Source organism: Phocoena sinus, chromosome 15 (genome assembly GCF_008692025.1).
Source record: "Phocoena sinus isolate mPhoSin1 chromosome 15, mPhoSin1.pri, whole genome shotgun sequence".
In the NCBI taxonomy this organism is placed as follows: domain Eukaryota; kingdom Metazoa; phylum Chordata; class Mammalia; order Artiodactyla; family Phocoenidae; genus Phocoena; species Phocoena sinus.
Window position 1 is genome coordinate 87,704,644 of NC_045777.1, and position 15,351 is coordinate 87,719,994.

General features: G+C 64.3%; 2 protein-coding genes across 2 annotated transcripts in view; one reads left to right on the forward strand and one right to left on the reverse strand.

Annotated features, from left to right (window-relative positions):
- The window catches only part of C15H7orf50 (chromosome 15 C7orf50 homolog), a 98,726-nt gene extending 90,433 nt beyond the window's left edge, over positions 1–8,293 (forward strand). Inside the window, exons 5-7 of the mRNA XM_032606308.1 lie at positions 1,188–1,348; positions 5,351–5,432; positions 7,621–8,293. Of these exons, the coding sequence (XP_032462199.1) occupies positions 1,188–1,348; positions 5,351–5,432; positions 7,621–7,806 (429 nt within the window). The 3' untranslated portion in view covers positions 7,807–8,293. The remainder of the gene's footprint in view (positions 1–1,187; positions 1,349–5,350; positions 5,433–7,620) is intronic.
- A 3,199-nt stretch (positions 8,294–11,492) lies between these two features.
- Positions 11,493–15,323, reverse strand: LOC116740509 (the record flags this gene model as incomplete). Its single annotated transcript, XM_032606150.1, has 5 exons — positions 11,493–11,547; positions 11,648–11,892; positions 13,114–14,451; positions 14,988–15,060; positions 15,188–15,323. Coding segments are annotated over 3 exons (807 nt in total), but the record flags the coding sequence as incomplete, so codon positions are not given.
- Positions 15,324–15,351: the final 28 nt, after the last annotated feature.

A 15,351-nucleotide genomic window follows, 5' to 3' on the forward strand; every position in this document is an offset into this window, starting at 1 on the left:
CCCTCCCCCTCCCCCTCCCTCTCTCCTCCCCTCCCTCTCCACTCCCTCTCCCCCTCCCTCTCCCCCTCCCCTGCCTCTCCCCCTGCCTCTCCCTCTCCCTGCTCCCTCTCCTCCCACTGTCCACCGCCTCTCCCCTCCCCTCCCTCTCCCCTCCCCCTCCCTGTCCCCCTGCCTCTCCCCTCCCTCTCCCCCTCACTGTCCCCCTCTCTCTCCCCCTCCCCCGCCTCTCCCCCTCACTGTCTCCCTGCTTCTCCCCGCTCCCTGTCCCTCTCCTCACTGGCCCCTCCCTCCCCCTGCCTCTCCCTGCTCCCTCTCCCTGCTCCCTCTCCTTCCCACTGTCCCCCGCCTCTCCCCTTCCCTCTCCCCTCCCCCTCCCTCTCCCCCTCACTGTCCCCCCCCCCCTTCTGCCCGGCTACAGTGCAGTGTGGGTCGGGTCTGCATGGAGCATACATGCAAGGTGGCGGGTCCCCACTCCTCCCCAGGAAAGGAGCCCTGAGCCCCATATGGAGGCACCTCCTGGGCAGGTGGGCTGTGTGTCCCATGTCAGGGCTGCCAGGAGTCACCCGGTGCAGCCCTGAAGCTCCACGGCAGGTAAATCCCAGATGGTTTACGGAGAAGGAGGAGCTGGGGAAAGCAGCTCTTTTGTTTGAGAAGATTCTGGAAGGAGCGGGAGTGGAGTGGGAACACAAAGATGGTCAGGGTTTGGCATTTGTGACGGCCTGCCTGCCGGGGCATGAGACAGTCCCCGCTGGGCCTTGCTCTCCGGGATGGGGGCTGTGGACGCTGGGTGTGCGGGGCCAGCGCCAGAGGCCTCCCTGGAAGTGCTGGGGCCGTGGCCGGGTCCCCAGGGCTTCCGGCCTGCATCACAGTGAACTCGCTGGGTCTGGCCTCCGGGGTGATCAGGAGACCTTGGACTCCGCTCTTGTTTGGTTTGCGGGGTGGGGGATCGCATCACAGGTCCCAGCGCCTCCTTCCCGCTCAGCCCCAGAGAGACTCTCCCAGGCACCTCCTGCCGCCCTTGGAGCCGGGGGGGGGGGGGGTCCTCGGCGGGTGCGTGCAGCACCCGCCCCACCCTGCAGGACTTCCCCCGGGATCCCAGGACGAGCGGCCCAGCGTGGGCCACGGGGTCCAGGGAGCCGCGGTGGCACCTGCTCCCGAAGCCCTGATGGTGGTGCCCTTGCTTCCAGGGAGCCGCGTCCCCGGAGGAGCAGAGGGTCCTGGAGAGGAAGCTGAAGAAGGAGAGGAAGAAAGAGGCCCGGAAGCGGCTGCAGGAAGCGGGCATCTCCGTGGCCCAGAGCCCAGCAGCCAGGCGCTCGGGGGCCGCGCTGGCCTTGGACTACCTGTGCAGGTGCGCGGCCCCGGAGGGATGCAGGCAGACGGACGCGGGCTGCGGGCTCAGGGCCCCCGGGGGGGCGGGTGGTCGCAGCCTCCGCAGCTGTGTCTGGCGCCCGGAAGCGCAGCTTCAGCCATTGGGGTCAGCAGTGACAGGTCAGTGGTTGCGGGCGCTTGGGCAAGGCCACCCCTCAGCCTCCACCTCAGATCAACAAGATGCAGGTGAAGAGTCTCACTCACCTGCGCCTCGTAGTGTTGCGACAGCCTGACAAAATACCGGCCTTGGAGCTACCATGAAAGACTCAAGGGCCGTGTGCTGAGCATGGCATCTCACCGCCACTGTCAACCTTGTCACCCCACCTACATCACCGCCCGCACCGACGTCACCACCGCCACCATTCACGTCACCGTCACCATTCACATCACCACCACCACCAATCACGTCACCACCCCCCCCCGACATCACCATCCACGTCACCACCCCACCGTCATTGCCACCGTTAGCATTGTTGCTGTCACCACCATTGCTCTCGTCACATGTCGCACATGCCCCACATCTCCCTCCAGGAACCTGTGTTCTTCCGTGGAGTCCTCGAGATCCAGCCAAGGGTTGGGGTTGGTGGCTTGGAGCCAGTTCAAGAACAGAGTTTCTGGGGGCCCTGCAGAGGATTCTGGGAGGGCAGGGGGGCCTGAGGACGTGTGTGAACCCAGCGATAGGCTGGGAGGGGGCATTTCAGAGCCCCGTCTTCCAAGAAGGAGGAGCTGCCCGGCCGCCCTGGCTCTGTATGAAGCGGAATCTTCCTGATTCCTGGACCGGGCTGAGCACCGATGAGTCAGCTGCACAGGCAGCCCAGGGTCCAGGCCTCGCCCTCCTCCTCGCCCCCGTCCCCCTCCCGCTCCCCCTGCTGTCTCTGAAGCCCGTGAGGCTGTGGCAGAGCGTTAGACGCTACCCTGCGTCTCTCCCAAGCCTGGGGCCCCGCTGGGCCCGGGCAGGGCTCCCCCCTGCTGGATGGACTGGGGCTTGCCATTCCCCCAGCCCCAGCCGGAGCCTGCTCTGGCACAAAGGGGGGCACAGGCCGTAACCGGGACGGGTGCCCTGGGGAGCCTCCGGCCTTGTGCTGGGCCTGCCTGAGCCCCCGGGAGCAGCCCTTCGGCTCTGCTGGAATATCCGAGCGCGCCGTCCCTTCCTCGTGGGGGCCTGCTCCCGTTAAGGTCTGCCCGCGTCCCTCCCCGCCCAGGGAAGCCCGGGTGCCTTCCTCGCACTGCAGGGGCCACCATTGGCTGGCCGGTGGGGGCCACGTGGAGCCCAGCGGGAGGGGAGGCCCAGCCTGCGCACCGGCGGAGGGAGCTGCCCGGCAGCCTCCCCTGACCCTGGGCCTGGCCCTGGGCTGTGTTCAGGGGGTGGGGGGTACGGGGGTGGCCAGCAGGCCCCTCGTTGACACCTGGTCCCGTCCCGGCACCTTCCACCTGCAGCTGAGGTGATATTTTCCGTGCTGAACACGGCCGTACAAAGCAGCCAGGAGAGGCACCTGCAGGCTCCGCTGTCACTCGGGGGACTGCTCTGAAGACGGGGGTCCTGGGGAGGGGACCGCGGACCCACTCAGCAGTGCAGACGGCCCTGCCCAGCGCTCCCCAGGGGACCAGAAGCTGTGGGGTGCTGTGGCTTCAGAGCAGCCGTCTCATCTGTGTCCTGCACTGCAGGCAGCGCACGTACCTGCCTCTCACCCCTCTGGGTCGGAAGAACATCCTTCGGCCCTGACCTCACGGTGCTGAGAGCCGCGTCCTCGTGGGAGCTGCTCGCGGTGCAGCACCCCCTCGAGAGGGTCGGGCTCGGCCCTCACCCCCGGGGCCTGCGCTCTCTCCCTGCTGACCTCTGACCTCTCACTTCCCCTGCTCACCAGAGTCACGCAGATGCTCCATCTGTGGGTCCCTGCCTTCTGGGGAGGCATATCTGGGCGGGGCTGGGGGCCCCCGTGGTCACTCGGTCATCATTCACGTGGTCCTGGTGTGTCTGGGAGCCTCCTCTGTCTGTTGTGGATTTCCGTGGGGCTGCACCACCCCCAGGCCTCCAGCTGGGTGCCCTTTGCTCCCCGTGGGCCCGGACAGCCCATCTGAAGCCAGTCCGATGCTCCAGACACCTGAGCTGCTTCTGGGGCCCGGCGGACCACAGGGTTGAGCTGACCCTGGTCAGAGCCCTGGGGTCAGGGAGGAGGGAGTGCTTCGGGCCGATGCCCAGCTCGTCTGCGTCACCAGTGCAGCAGTGAGGGAGCCAGGCCTGAGGTGGTCCTTCCCTCCCAAACCCTCTGGCAGCTCAGGAGGGACCTTGAGACCCTGGGAAGAGCGAGGTCTTCCAGGGCAGATGAGTTGGCCAGGGCGCGATGCAGGTGGGATGACACAGTAACTGAATTGGGGCCAGTGCGGGGGCATTCTTTATTATAAAGACTGCTTAACTGGAGCGAGAGCGAGAGCCCTGTGGAGACTGCAGAGGAGCAGATGTGAGGGGCCGGGCCGAGCCCAGGGAGCGTAGGGGCTCACGGGCAGCAGGGAGGTCACGGGAGCTGCGCCAGCACACTTGCGGGGAAGCGGTGCACTGCAGAACCACGGGGGGCACCGTGGACATGGACACCAGAGAGGGCTGCTTGCCCGCGCTCGGAAGGAAGCTCCCTCCTCCCCACCCCGTGTGTCCAGCATCTTCTGTGTAACTTTGATCCGTCTGGGAAGGAAACATCTTGAAGGGCCATCTCCACTTTCGCAGGCAGAGGATGAGAGACAGTTCCGTCGTTACTGGCAGCAGGGAGCGGCCCCACTGGTGGCGGTGGCCCACACACAGCGTGCCCTCCCAGTCGGGCCAGCAGAGGAGCCTGAGATGGCCAGGGGCCGCTGACTCCCCAGCCTGGTGGCCCTTCTTCTCTCCCTTTCTTCCTCCCCTCCCTCGAGTCGCCCACCTCCCTCCCTTCCCCCTCCTCCTGGTGGGGTGCCCCTGCGGGTGCAGAAGACTGAGCTGGGCCCTGTCGTGGGCACACACGTCACCCCGGCCTCGCCACTAAGCGCTGGAGGCGGGACTCCAGGCACAGGCGGGGTGTTGGTCCCCCAGGAGCTGTGGCCAGGTCCGGCTCGTCAGTGGCTGCCACGCGAAGTGCCCGTGGTCCCCGGGCAGACATGGGGCGGGGCCTGGGTGGCTGTGCCGTCACGTGACACGGCATGTGGGAAACTCCACAGGCGTGAAGAGTGTGCTTCTGCCTCAGCCCCGCCAGCCACGGGGCTGCTTGTCCTGAGGGAATGAGCCGGCTGGGCGGTTAGGGAGGCCGACCCTCCCGCCGTCCTGCAGCCCCAGAGCCCGCACTCTGCCCGCTCCACGCCGCCAGCGCCTGGGTCCCAGACACACAGGCCTCTGTCCGTCTCGGGGCCTCCGCCCCAGCGTTCGGGTCTCCCCTGGGCACTGGCTCCCGACATGGCCTGCTTCCTCCACCTCGGGCCCCTTCAGCCTGGCTCCACAGGAGCAGCCGCGCTTTGCCGCAGCGTCCTCATACCTGGGGGCCCGGTGCGTCCGAGGCCTTTGGGTGGTGACGTGCGGGCTGGGCCAATGGGACCCCTGCGTGGCCCTTGGGGTCAGGGCTCCTGGCTCCTCCCTGACGCCCAGCTCATGGCGTGAAGGCCACGCCTGCTCCAGTCGGCGGTCCTGCCGTCCTGCACGATAAACGTTTCTGGAAGAAGGACTGAGTTCGTGAAAGTCGGAGTGTTCACGTTAGGATCGTGGAACGATGGCTGTGCAGGGCTGAAAGAAAGTGTCCTTGTGCCCCCTGGTCCTGCCGTCCTGGCCGAGGGCCCCCGGCAGGCGTGCGGGGGCGACGGTCCTCCTGGTGCAGAACCCCGAGAGCCCCCTCCCGCCCTCGCGCTGGGAGGGTCCTCTGCAGATGTCCCGCCCCCCCAGCCAAGGAAAGGCCACCCAGGCCAGTGGGTGCAGGCCTTCCGGCTCCCCCTGTGCGGTACCTGAGACGTCGTGTCCTTGCCTCCCCAGCTGGGCCCAGCAGCACGAGAGCTGGAGGTTTCAGAAGACGAGGCAGACCTGGCTGCTGCTGCATATGTATGACCGTGACCAGGTGGGTGCACACTCGGTGCGGGGGCGGTGCCCTGGGGAGCACCCCGTCCAGCCCTTCGTTTTACAGAGATGAAACCCGGGCTCGGGGAGGGACCCGCTCAGTGTCAGGGAGTCAGAACCCCTGCCAGGCTTGCCCAGCGGCCGGACTCATCCGTGGAGCTCCAGGCTCCCAGCTGCAGGAGGCGGCTGCCGTTCCAGGAAGGCCCCGTCCGCGTGCTTGGAAGTTCCACTCTCCCCCTGTGGATGCTCGTGGGGTGTGGCTATCAGGCCGAGGCTGGGAGCTGCCATCACCCCCAGACACTCCAGTGTGCGCCTGCTACACCTCAGGGCATCCTGCGGGACAACAACCCAGCCTGAGTCAGGGCTCCACGTCACGTGGTCACTACTACACGTTCTTGGTGACATCCTTGGGCGGGGGCCTGTCGAGAACCGCACTCACCTGGTGTCTGCCCCTCTGTCTTGTCCAGTCTGGCATGTCCCTCATCTTACTGACCCTCGTGACCCTGACGTGCTTGCAAGGGCAGTCGTGTGGTAGGGCGTGGCCGGCGTGGTTGGTTAGGTGCCCATCCGACTCGGGGAAATAAATGTTTGTGTTCGTCCTCCTCGTAGCTGGTCCGTGTGGCTTGGTGTCGATGTTGATCACGTGACGTGGGTGGTGGCTGTCGGGTTTGTTCCTACAGAGTTACTGATTCTTTCAGTAACAGGCCCGTGTCTTTGGGGGCTGCCCGTCTCTCGTCACTCTCACTAGCCCGCTGTGGCCCTGTCTGGGGCTTTTCTGTTTCCTTCATCCCGTCTCCGATAAGGAGGAGCTTCGCCACCCCCGCTCCAGTGGACTGTGGCTTCCCGCTTCAGCGTGGACTCTGCTGTTTTATTCAGTGGCTTGTAATCCATTTATCTGGGGCCGCCGTCACCATCTGTGACGATTGTGTGGCTTTCATTATGATGGTTAAGTGGCTCCACCGGCGGGGAAGTTGAGGGCGGACTCGGCCCTGCGTGCACTTGATGGGGGGTGGGGCACCCTCCGTGGAGGAGGCACCTGTGAGCTGAGTTCTGAAATCAGGCCATGGCTGTTGGGCGGGTGGGGGACAGCGGGGTGCAAAGCCTGGGCCGGGCCAAGCCAGCAATGCCGCAGGAATCGGAGCCCCAGGCTGGGGGATGCTACCTGGGCCTCCTTCCCCAGGACCACCCCCCACTCCCCACTGGGCCAGCTCAGGGCACCTGCCCCTCCCCCCTGTGGCCCTCAGGTTTTGAAGTCGGTGTGAGTCACTTGCTGCTTTGGAAGTGGACTTCAGTCGCCCCTGTTTTTAGCCCCATCTTTTGAGTCTCACTCCAGCAGTGCCCACACGGCCAGTTCTGGAGCCCGGGCTTGGGTGCGGGCATGGTCTGCAGCGTGACTTGCGTTTCTCGGCTTTAGCTTCACCTTCATCAGGTCTGCGCCACCATCGTTCATCTCCAGCCCCAAAACCTTGTCGCTCTTACCTTTTCCTCTACTCTCTTTGTTCTAAGAGATTTAGCTCTTTATTGTTTTTTAAATAAATTTATATTTTTTTATTTTTGGCTGCATTGGGTCTTTGTTGCTGCACACGGGCTTTCTCTAGTTGTGGCAAGCGGGGGCTTCTCATTGCGGTGGCTTCTCTTGTGGAGCACAGGCTCTAGGCACGTGGGCTTCAGTAGTTGTGGCACACGGGCTCAGTAGTTGTGGCTCACGGGCTCAGGAGTTGTGGCCCACGGGCTCTGGAGCGCAGGCTTAGTATTTGTGGTGCAGGGGCTTAGTTGCTCCGCGGCATGTGGGATCTTCCCGGACCAGGGCTTGAACCCATGTCCCCTGCATCGGCAGGCGGATTCTTAACCACTGCACCACCAGGGAAGCCCGATTTATCTCTTTAAAAATGTATCTGCTTACTGTTGACTTAGTGGCATTTCAGGAGGGTGTGAAAACTGACATCTGCCAGCCTCTGGAACGCAAGCCGGAGTCTGTGGGGAGAAGAGCGGGGGCCAGGAGAGGACAGCGGGCTGGCCGCCCTTTCCACCTCCCCCAGCCCGTCGTCCTGGAGCAACTCCTCGGGGCCCGGCCTGAGGGTGCTGAGGGCTGGACGGTCCCCTCGCAGGCCCGGGGCCCGCAGTGTGGACATCCTGCGTCTCCACGCGCCCCCCGCCCAGCCCTGACGAGTGTTCTCTGCCCCGTCCAGGTCCCCGACGAGCACTTCTCCACCTTGCTGGCCTACCTGGAGGGGCTCAGGGGCCAGGCCCGCGAGCTGACGGTGCGGAAGGCAGAGGTGCTGATGCGGGAGCTGGACGAAGCGCGTGCAAGCGCCGACGCCCCGCTGCCGGGGAGGACCCAGCGCGTCCGGCAGGTTCTGCAGCTGCTCTCCTAGCGGGCGGCGCGGGGGTGCGGGGATGGGGTCCCTGGCCCTCCTGGCCCCTGACCCTTGGAGGGACCACTGCTCTCTCCTGATTCCTCGGCCAGACATTGTTTATAGGGGATGACAGTTTTAACCCCTTCACAGCAGAACACAGTCACTCTGAAATAAGCCGCCCTCCCAGTGGCCCTCAGGCCCCCAAGGAAGTTGCTTATTAAGGGAAATGCCCGTTTTTGTCCCAGGGGTGTCTTAGAGGTCACCAGAGCTGGCCCTCCCCGCCCGCTGTGGTCCATCCGTGTGGGGGCTTGGTCCCCCCCCATGGGTCTGGCGGTCCCTTGGTGCCGGCTGCCTGGCCACCTGCCTGCGTTCACCTAGGGGCCTGGGCTGTGGCTCATCCATCTCGCCTCCCTCCTCAGGCAGGCCACGGCTCCGCTGGCCACTTAAAGGGAAAACCTGGGTGTATTTTCAATAAAAACCGGCCTCTGGAGGCCGTGGCTCTTGTCGTGTGACTCGTTCCCTGCCTGTGGGGCGTGGGCTCCGTGGCCTCCCGGGACGGCGTCCAGGCGAGCCCCTCGTATAGTTTTCTGGCTGCAGGCTGACCCCTGCTCTTCAGGCCGTGTTTCCAGGTGTCGGCAGGGGACACGCGCTGCCCTCCCGCACCTGCCCAGCCGGGAAGCACCTGCTCTGTCCCCCATCCCCGGAGGAGCGCGTGCAGCCAGGCCATCTCCACAGACAGTCAGACGTGGTGGCGGGTGGCTGTGCCGTTTTGAAACTCTCCACCGAGTCTGTGATGCTCTGCCCCTCGAGCATGGTCAGCTCCAGCCTGGGGGACGCGTGGGCACCACGCGGCTTCGAGGCTCCCGTGATGGGGTGGGGGGGCTGCCCCCGGTGACCCCGAGTGAAGCAGAGGGGCCCGAGCCCGGAGTCCTGCTCCGGTTGCAGGTTTGTGAGCCACGTAACCAGGGGGCAGTAGGAAAGCAGAGTCCAAGAGACTGCGTCACGTGGGCAGCTCTGTCGTGAACTCCATGCTGACAGCCCGTGAGTAACGGGGGCCCTTTATTCCAGAATGAGGTCCCGGGCCTTCCTGTGGCCACTCCTGGCTTGGCTGGGCCCTGACCGTGGCCCTCGGGGATTTCGCCTCAGAGCAGCATCCCCAGTTCAGTTCAGTTCAATTCAGTGTCTGAATGGCGGAGGTGGGGGTGGTGGCCCGAGGAGGGGTGACCCGAGCCCAGGAGGGCCACACGTCTCGAGGGCCCGGGCAGGTCCCTCGCTGACCACTTGGGGCCTTTCCCTCTTCTTACCTGTGACCCCGGACTCAGGGTCACGCCACCCCACGTGGCGAGTCTCGTCCACGCTGGAGTCTCGTCTGCTCCCCCCCATGAGGGGCTGCTGTGCTGCTCCCTGAGGGGCCTCTGGCCTGCCCCTGCCCACTGGGCACACACGCACACACGTCCAGTTCTGGGTGGGAGCCACTGGCCAGGCACCTCCTTCGGCCTTGCAGACCTTGGAGACGGAGTGAGGAGGCCCAGCCCTCCTGGAGGCCCTCAGGTGAGGTGAGGTCCCCGACGGGAAAGCACCCTGTGACGACGAGCCATCGCGGTTCTGCAAGTAATCTGTGGACGATGCAGCCGCCCGGGTGCCAGCCTCACTGTCCCTAAGCTTTGAGGCATTTTAAAAACACTGAGAAATAGACGTACAATAAAGGAAGGTCCACAGGACACAGGGAAGGGGCAGGTTCTCTTTAAGGGATCTGGGCTGAGAAATAGACGTACAATAAAGGAAGGTCCACAGGACACAAGGAAGGGGCAGGTTCTCTTTAAGGGATCCTGGTTGAGAAATAGACGTACAATAAAGGAAGGTCCACAGGACACACGGAAGGGGCAGGTTCTCCTTAAGGGATCCGGGTTGACTGATCAGGAACATAGCTCTGGGTTTCCTGGCAGCCAAATCGAAAAGGGAAACATGGTGGTACTGGGTCCTCATCTCCTGTTAATGTGAAACGGCCCAGGAGAGCCAGGCGCTCCCCTTGTGCACAGAGGCTCTTGGACACTGACTTAGGGGGCTCCCGTAGGGTGTGCAGTGCCGTCCTCTGCGGTGTCCCCCCAGCAGAAGGCGCAGGGGAGGTGATGCATCGCTTGGTGCGGTACCAAGCTCAGGGTCCAGGCGGTTCCTGGGGTCCCTGTGTGGTCATAGGTGGCACTCTGATGGCCCCAGGGGTCAGTTGATGTGGAGGGTCTGAGCCTGGTGGCTGCGCACGGGTACTAGGCTCGCCGGCCACCGTGTCCGTCCGTGGGCTGAGGAGCATCTCCCCGAGGGGGCAGGTGGAGCGCCCCCACCTGTTGTGGGGGGCGTCCCGGGCGTCCGTCAGGTCAGCGGCCACGGCACCCCGAGGGATCAGGATGGAGCTGGCGGGGCTTTTTCTGAGCTGCGGCCGAGCTCACTGGCCTGTCAAAGCCTCAGCCCCCGCACCCTGGCCCTCCGAGGAAGCCACCGCCACGGAGCCGGTAGTTGTCAGGTTTATGGCTGAGAAGCAGGTGTTTCCTATTGGCCTCGCCTGTGGGATGTGGGGACTCAGCTGCTTCTGCACCCCCAGGAGGCTCGCGTCCACTTTGGGTAAACTGGTGTTGAGTGTGTCCCGTCGGTCCTGTAAGGATACAGTGACCAGCCAGAGTGTCCCTGCGCGGCGGGAAGGAAGCTGGGACGGAGGGGCCTTGGGAAGTTAGACGCCCGAGCCGGGACCCCTGCCCCCAGTGTGCTCTCCCCCACCACGGGTTTGCCCTGCGAGGTGGGTGGCGGCCACGCAACACCGTTGGGTTCTGGTCTCACAGAAGAACGTCTCCAGTCAAAGCCCCTGCAGCCCCAGGAGCTGAGACCGCAGCCTGTATGTCTGTTCTGGAGGGTTCGCTGGTGCTTTAGGGCTGATGCGGTGTGGCCAGGGGCCAGCCCTGGAACCAAAGGCAGATCTGGACCAAGAGCCACCCGCCGGCCCCCAGAGGTTCCCCCTCAAGAGGCTGGGGCACTGCAGCCTTGGGAACAGACTGTCCAGGGACTGACCAACCCACGTGAGCCCAGTCCTCACGTCCAGCCCACCTGCCCCCTCCTGACCCACGATGCCAGGGGGCCCTTGATGGACGTCTGCCCGCGGACGCTTCTCCCAAAAGCCGCACAGCCAGCGAGAAACAGGATCTAAAGCTTGGAGTGTCCGACAAAGGGTGAGCGGTTTAAAGTTGCTTCATCCGTAAGATGGGCTGTGACTCAGCCTTTAGAAGGGAGGAAACTGACACATCGTGATGGACTTTGAGGATGTGATGCTCAGTGAAATAAACTGTTACAGAAGGACAAATACTGTGTGATTCCACTTCTGCGAGGTCCCTGGAGAGACAGAAAGTAGGGGGTGGGGGCCCGGGGGAGGGGGAGGGGAGCTGGTGTTTAATGGGACAGAGTCTCAGTTTGGAAAGACGAGAATGTTCTGTGCGTGGATGGTGTTGACGGTTCCTCAACAGCGTGAACGAGCGTGATGTTCCGGAACTGGACACTGAGAAGCGGGTAGGACAGTAAATTGTATGTTCGCTATGTTTTACCACAGTAAGAAAAATACTTTAAAAAATGAAACAGGGCTTCCCTGGTGGCACAGTGGTTGAGAGTCCGCCTGCCGATGCAGGGGACACGGGTTCGTGCCCCGGTCCGGGAAGATCCCACATGCCGCGGAGCGGCTGGGCCCGTGAGCCATGGCCGCTGAGCCTGTGCGTCCGGAGCCTGTGCTCGGCAACGGGAGAGGACAGAACAGTGAGAGGCCCGCGTACCTCAAAAACAAAAAAGAAAGAAACAAAACCAACTAGAATGTGAGATGACTGACCTGTCAGCTCCCACCCTGGGGTCGATCTGCACACTGGGTAGCGGGGAGGGTTTCTGCCTTTCGGCAGGGGTCGGGGGCAGCCCCAGGGGCTGGGCAGATGTCCACCGTCCCCAGTTCCTAGTCCCACATCCCTTGCTGAGGAGCTGAAGAAGCTTTCAGACTGTCTTGAGTCCGGCAGGCGGGTCCAGGGGTTGGTTTCGTGGGTCAGACGACAGACGTCAAACTTGGCAAAACGTGCTTCGTTCCTGTCGACATAAAGCAGGGGGAAGGGATCGGTTTCCCCAGAGGCCAGGTGCTCTCGGCTCTCTTGGGCCCCAGCCAGCTGGTCCGGCTCTGGCCATTTCAAGGCGGGGGCAAGGGGAGACTGAGAATGGAGGCCTGGGTCCCCTGCCGAGAGAGGGTGGGGCCCAAGCCCTGGACTGGGGGGGACGAGGGTCTCGCTCACACCAGCCCTCTGCCCAGTCCCCCACAGATGTGCATCTGGACTGGGGTGACCGCCCCCTGGGGTGGGAGGCGGAGATGCTCTGGGGCAGGTGACGAGCAGCCCACCGCCTGAGGGCGCCAAGCGGCAGTGATCTGCATGCCTGGGCGCCGAGCCCCCGCCTGACGTCCCAGGGGCGTCCCCCCAGTGAAGCCCCATCCCCGCCGGAGCCTCGGCCCAGAAACAGGGTTCCCCAACTCCCAACGCCATGCACGGACACCCCGGGGTCACCGTTGTTCCCAGCTGTGTCTCTGCCCACCGGCGCCCCGCCCCCCTCAGCTGCGTTCGAGCCGCCAAGGCCACCTGTGGGGCCGGGCTGCCCCGAGCAGCAGCGCGTTTGTATTTTTTATTATTTTTTAAAAGTTTATTGATTTATTTTTGGCTGTGTTGGGTCTCTGTTGCTGCGCGCAGGCTTTCTCTAGTTGTGGCGAGCCGGGGCTACTCTTCGTTGCGGTGCGCGGGCTTCTCATTGGGTGGCTTCTCTTGTTGTGGCGCATGGGCTCTAGAGCGCAGGCTCAGTAGCTGTGGCGCATGGACCTAGTTGCTCCGCGGCATGTGGGATCTTCCCAGACCGGGGCTCGAACCCGTGTGCCCTGCCTTGGCAGGCGGATTCTTAACCACTGCGCCAGCAGGGAAGTCCGAGCAGCACATTTTTAAATCCTTTTCTGCCAGGATCTACCCCTTCCAACCCAGCAGGACGGCTTTTTAAATTTGTTTTTGGCAAATTAAAATAACTGTCGTAAACCGTCAACCAACCAACCAGATTCTTTTGAGAAAACTTAACATCACCTTTGAAAGTGGTTCATCTTGTCACCTATTCTTGTAAGTTAGAAAATAAGCGCCTTAGTTTCTGGGTCCTGCACCTGGGCCCAGTGGGATGTCCCGGGAGGTGCCGCGGCCACGGTTCCTGCTCTGGGTCCACGGCAGAGAGCAGGGGTCTTGCGATGGCGATGCTAGCATTTTCCCTCCTTACAGCTGTACCCACCTCATCCCACCAGGGCCCGCTGCCAGAAAGCCGAGTCTCTTCCCACAGCAGCTTTGGGCCAGTTCTGTGGCCTCCGGAACATTCTGCCCACCCTGCAGAATGAAGCTTGGTACCTCGGCTGTGCCCTGGGTGAGGCGGGCTCCCTGCACCCCGCGTTCAACGCCAGGTGTTCCAAACCGACAAGAAGAGAAGGACACAGTGAACCCTCGCTGCCCTGCCCCCAGCCCCTTCCAGGGATGTGGGGACCACCCTCCCCTTCCCGGGCCCACTGTAATGTATCATGGCCACAGCCCTGCCCTTCATTATTAGGAAGCTTTCCCTCCCCACACCCCACCCCCTGCCCCAAGATCTGCATGCTGACTGGTGCGTCCTGGGTCGTTCCATTTGAAGCCCCTGGAGGGTCACAGGGTGGCTGGCACTGGAAGCCCTGGGCCTCGCTCTCCCACCCCACCCTGCTCACCAGTTCACGTCCCAAGGGTAGCCTCCCCACGTGGTCACTGCGGCTTAGCGCGGTCACAGGCTTTTCAATTTGCACTCATCTGACACTCCCCAGTGTCCGCTCTCCTCCAGGAAGGCCTTCTGGTGCCCAGCTGGGAACAGAGGCTTTTCCTGTGTGCCCCCAGCCCTGTGCCTCCCTCTGGTCCAGGCGGCAAGCTCTGAGCTCCAGGAGGGCGGAAGCCACGGTTTGTTTGCCCCCATCCAGCTCATGGACAAGGTGTTGGGAAGGCATCGGTGTGGTCTCAGCACTTTGTGCAGAATCCTCCAGCATCGCTAACCTCCTGCCACGTCCCGGGCCCCGGCCCTCCACCCACCGCCAGCTGGCCCCTCTGTGCTCCTCCTCGGAGAGGTGACCTCCACGCAGAGACAAGGAGCCGGTTCATGGGGAGGGTCTCGGGGCAGATGTGGAAGAGGAGTGGGGAGTCAGAGTGGACCAGAGAAGAGGCTTGTGGAGGCGGCCTCCCTACAAACTCGTACTCAACCTTCCCACCTGAGCCCCGCCGTCGCCCTCTGGGTGGCTGCTGCCCCTCAACTAGCTTGTCTTCTGCTAAGGGCGTCTCTGTGGTGGCCCCAGGGCTCAGGGGCCTAGCTCCAGGGGCAGAGTGCTGCCTGAGCACGGTGCCCAGGACCTCTGAGAACGGGGTGGGGTCTGCAGGAGGCCCGCTGGACCCAGGGCAGGGCGGGGCACGGCACAGAGCAAGCGGGAACGCTGGTCTGAGGCTGGCCTCTGGGTGGACGTCATCCCGGGGCCCAGCAGCCCCTGCCATCTGCCTGCATCCCCAGCTGCAGGTGGGTGGCACCTCTGTGCCTGGCAGGTGTTGTCTGGCGACGCTGGCCCTGCTGGGGAACCAGATGGGGACAGTGTGGAGGGGGATGCAGCAGGGAGCTGCGGGGAGGCCTGTGAGGGGCTGCTGCACCCGTGGGGGGGGGCGCCCTGGAGGGTCTGCAGGGGGCCCAGGTGCAGACAGGCAGCAGCGATGCCCTAGGGTGTAGGGATGGAGGGAGGAGGGAACCCAGCTCTGCCCTGTGGTGTAGGGCCTGGGAGAGGCAGAACAGGGTCAGGCCTGGGTGGGGCTCTCAGGCCGAGGTTGGGATATGCAGCCTGTGGTGGCCACGGCAGAGAGCCCAGTGGGGGGAGCCATCCGTCCTTCCGTCCTGTCTCCATCACCTGCCGAGCACCCCAAGCTGGGAGTGACTCAGACCCTCCCCGGCCCTGGGACTTTGTCCCATAGTCAGGCCAGGCCTCTCGTGGTCAGCGCCCCTGCAGCCTGGGCACCGCACACAGGGCCTGGGCCGGCGGCCGCGTGGTGAAGGCCAGGGCGGGCGTGGTGCCCAGGGTGGCGGAGCTGAGGCCGGGCGGGGGCAGCAGGCGGTACCTCTGCAGGAGGCCTGAGAACAGCAGGAACAGCTCCGACCTGGCCAGGCTCTCCCCGACGCAGACGCGGCAGCCTGCAGGGGACGCGGGGTGCGGGGTGGGTGCCGGAGGCCGTGGCGGGGTGGGGGGAGCCCTGCGGGCTGGGGACCCTGAGCTCTCGAGGCCCTGGGGACCAGGCCGCCGCCCGCAGGGCTGTGGTACCTGCAGAAAAAGGCAGGAAGGCCGCCCGCTTCACGAAGCGCCCGTCGGCGTCCAGGAAGTGGCCTGGGTTGAACCGGCGGGGGGTCTCCCACTGCGTCTTGTCCAGGAGCACGGAGCTCAGGAGGGGCACCACAGGCGTGCCCCGTGAGGGGCGGCAGGTGGGC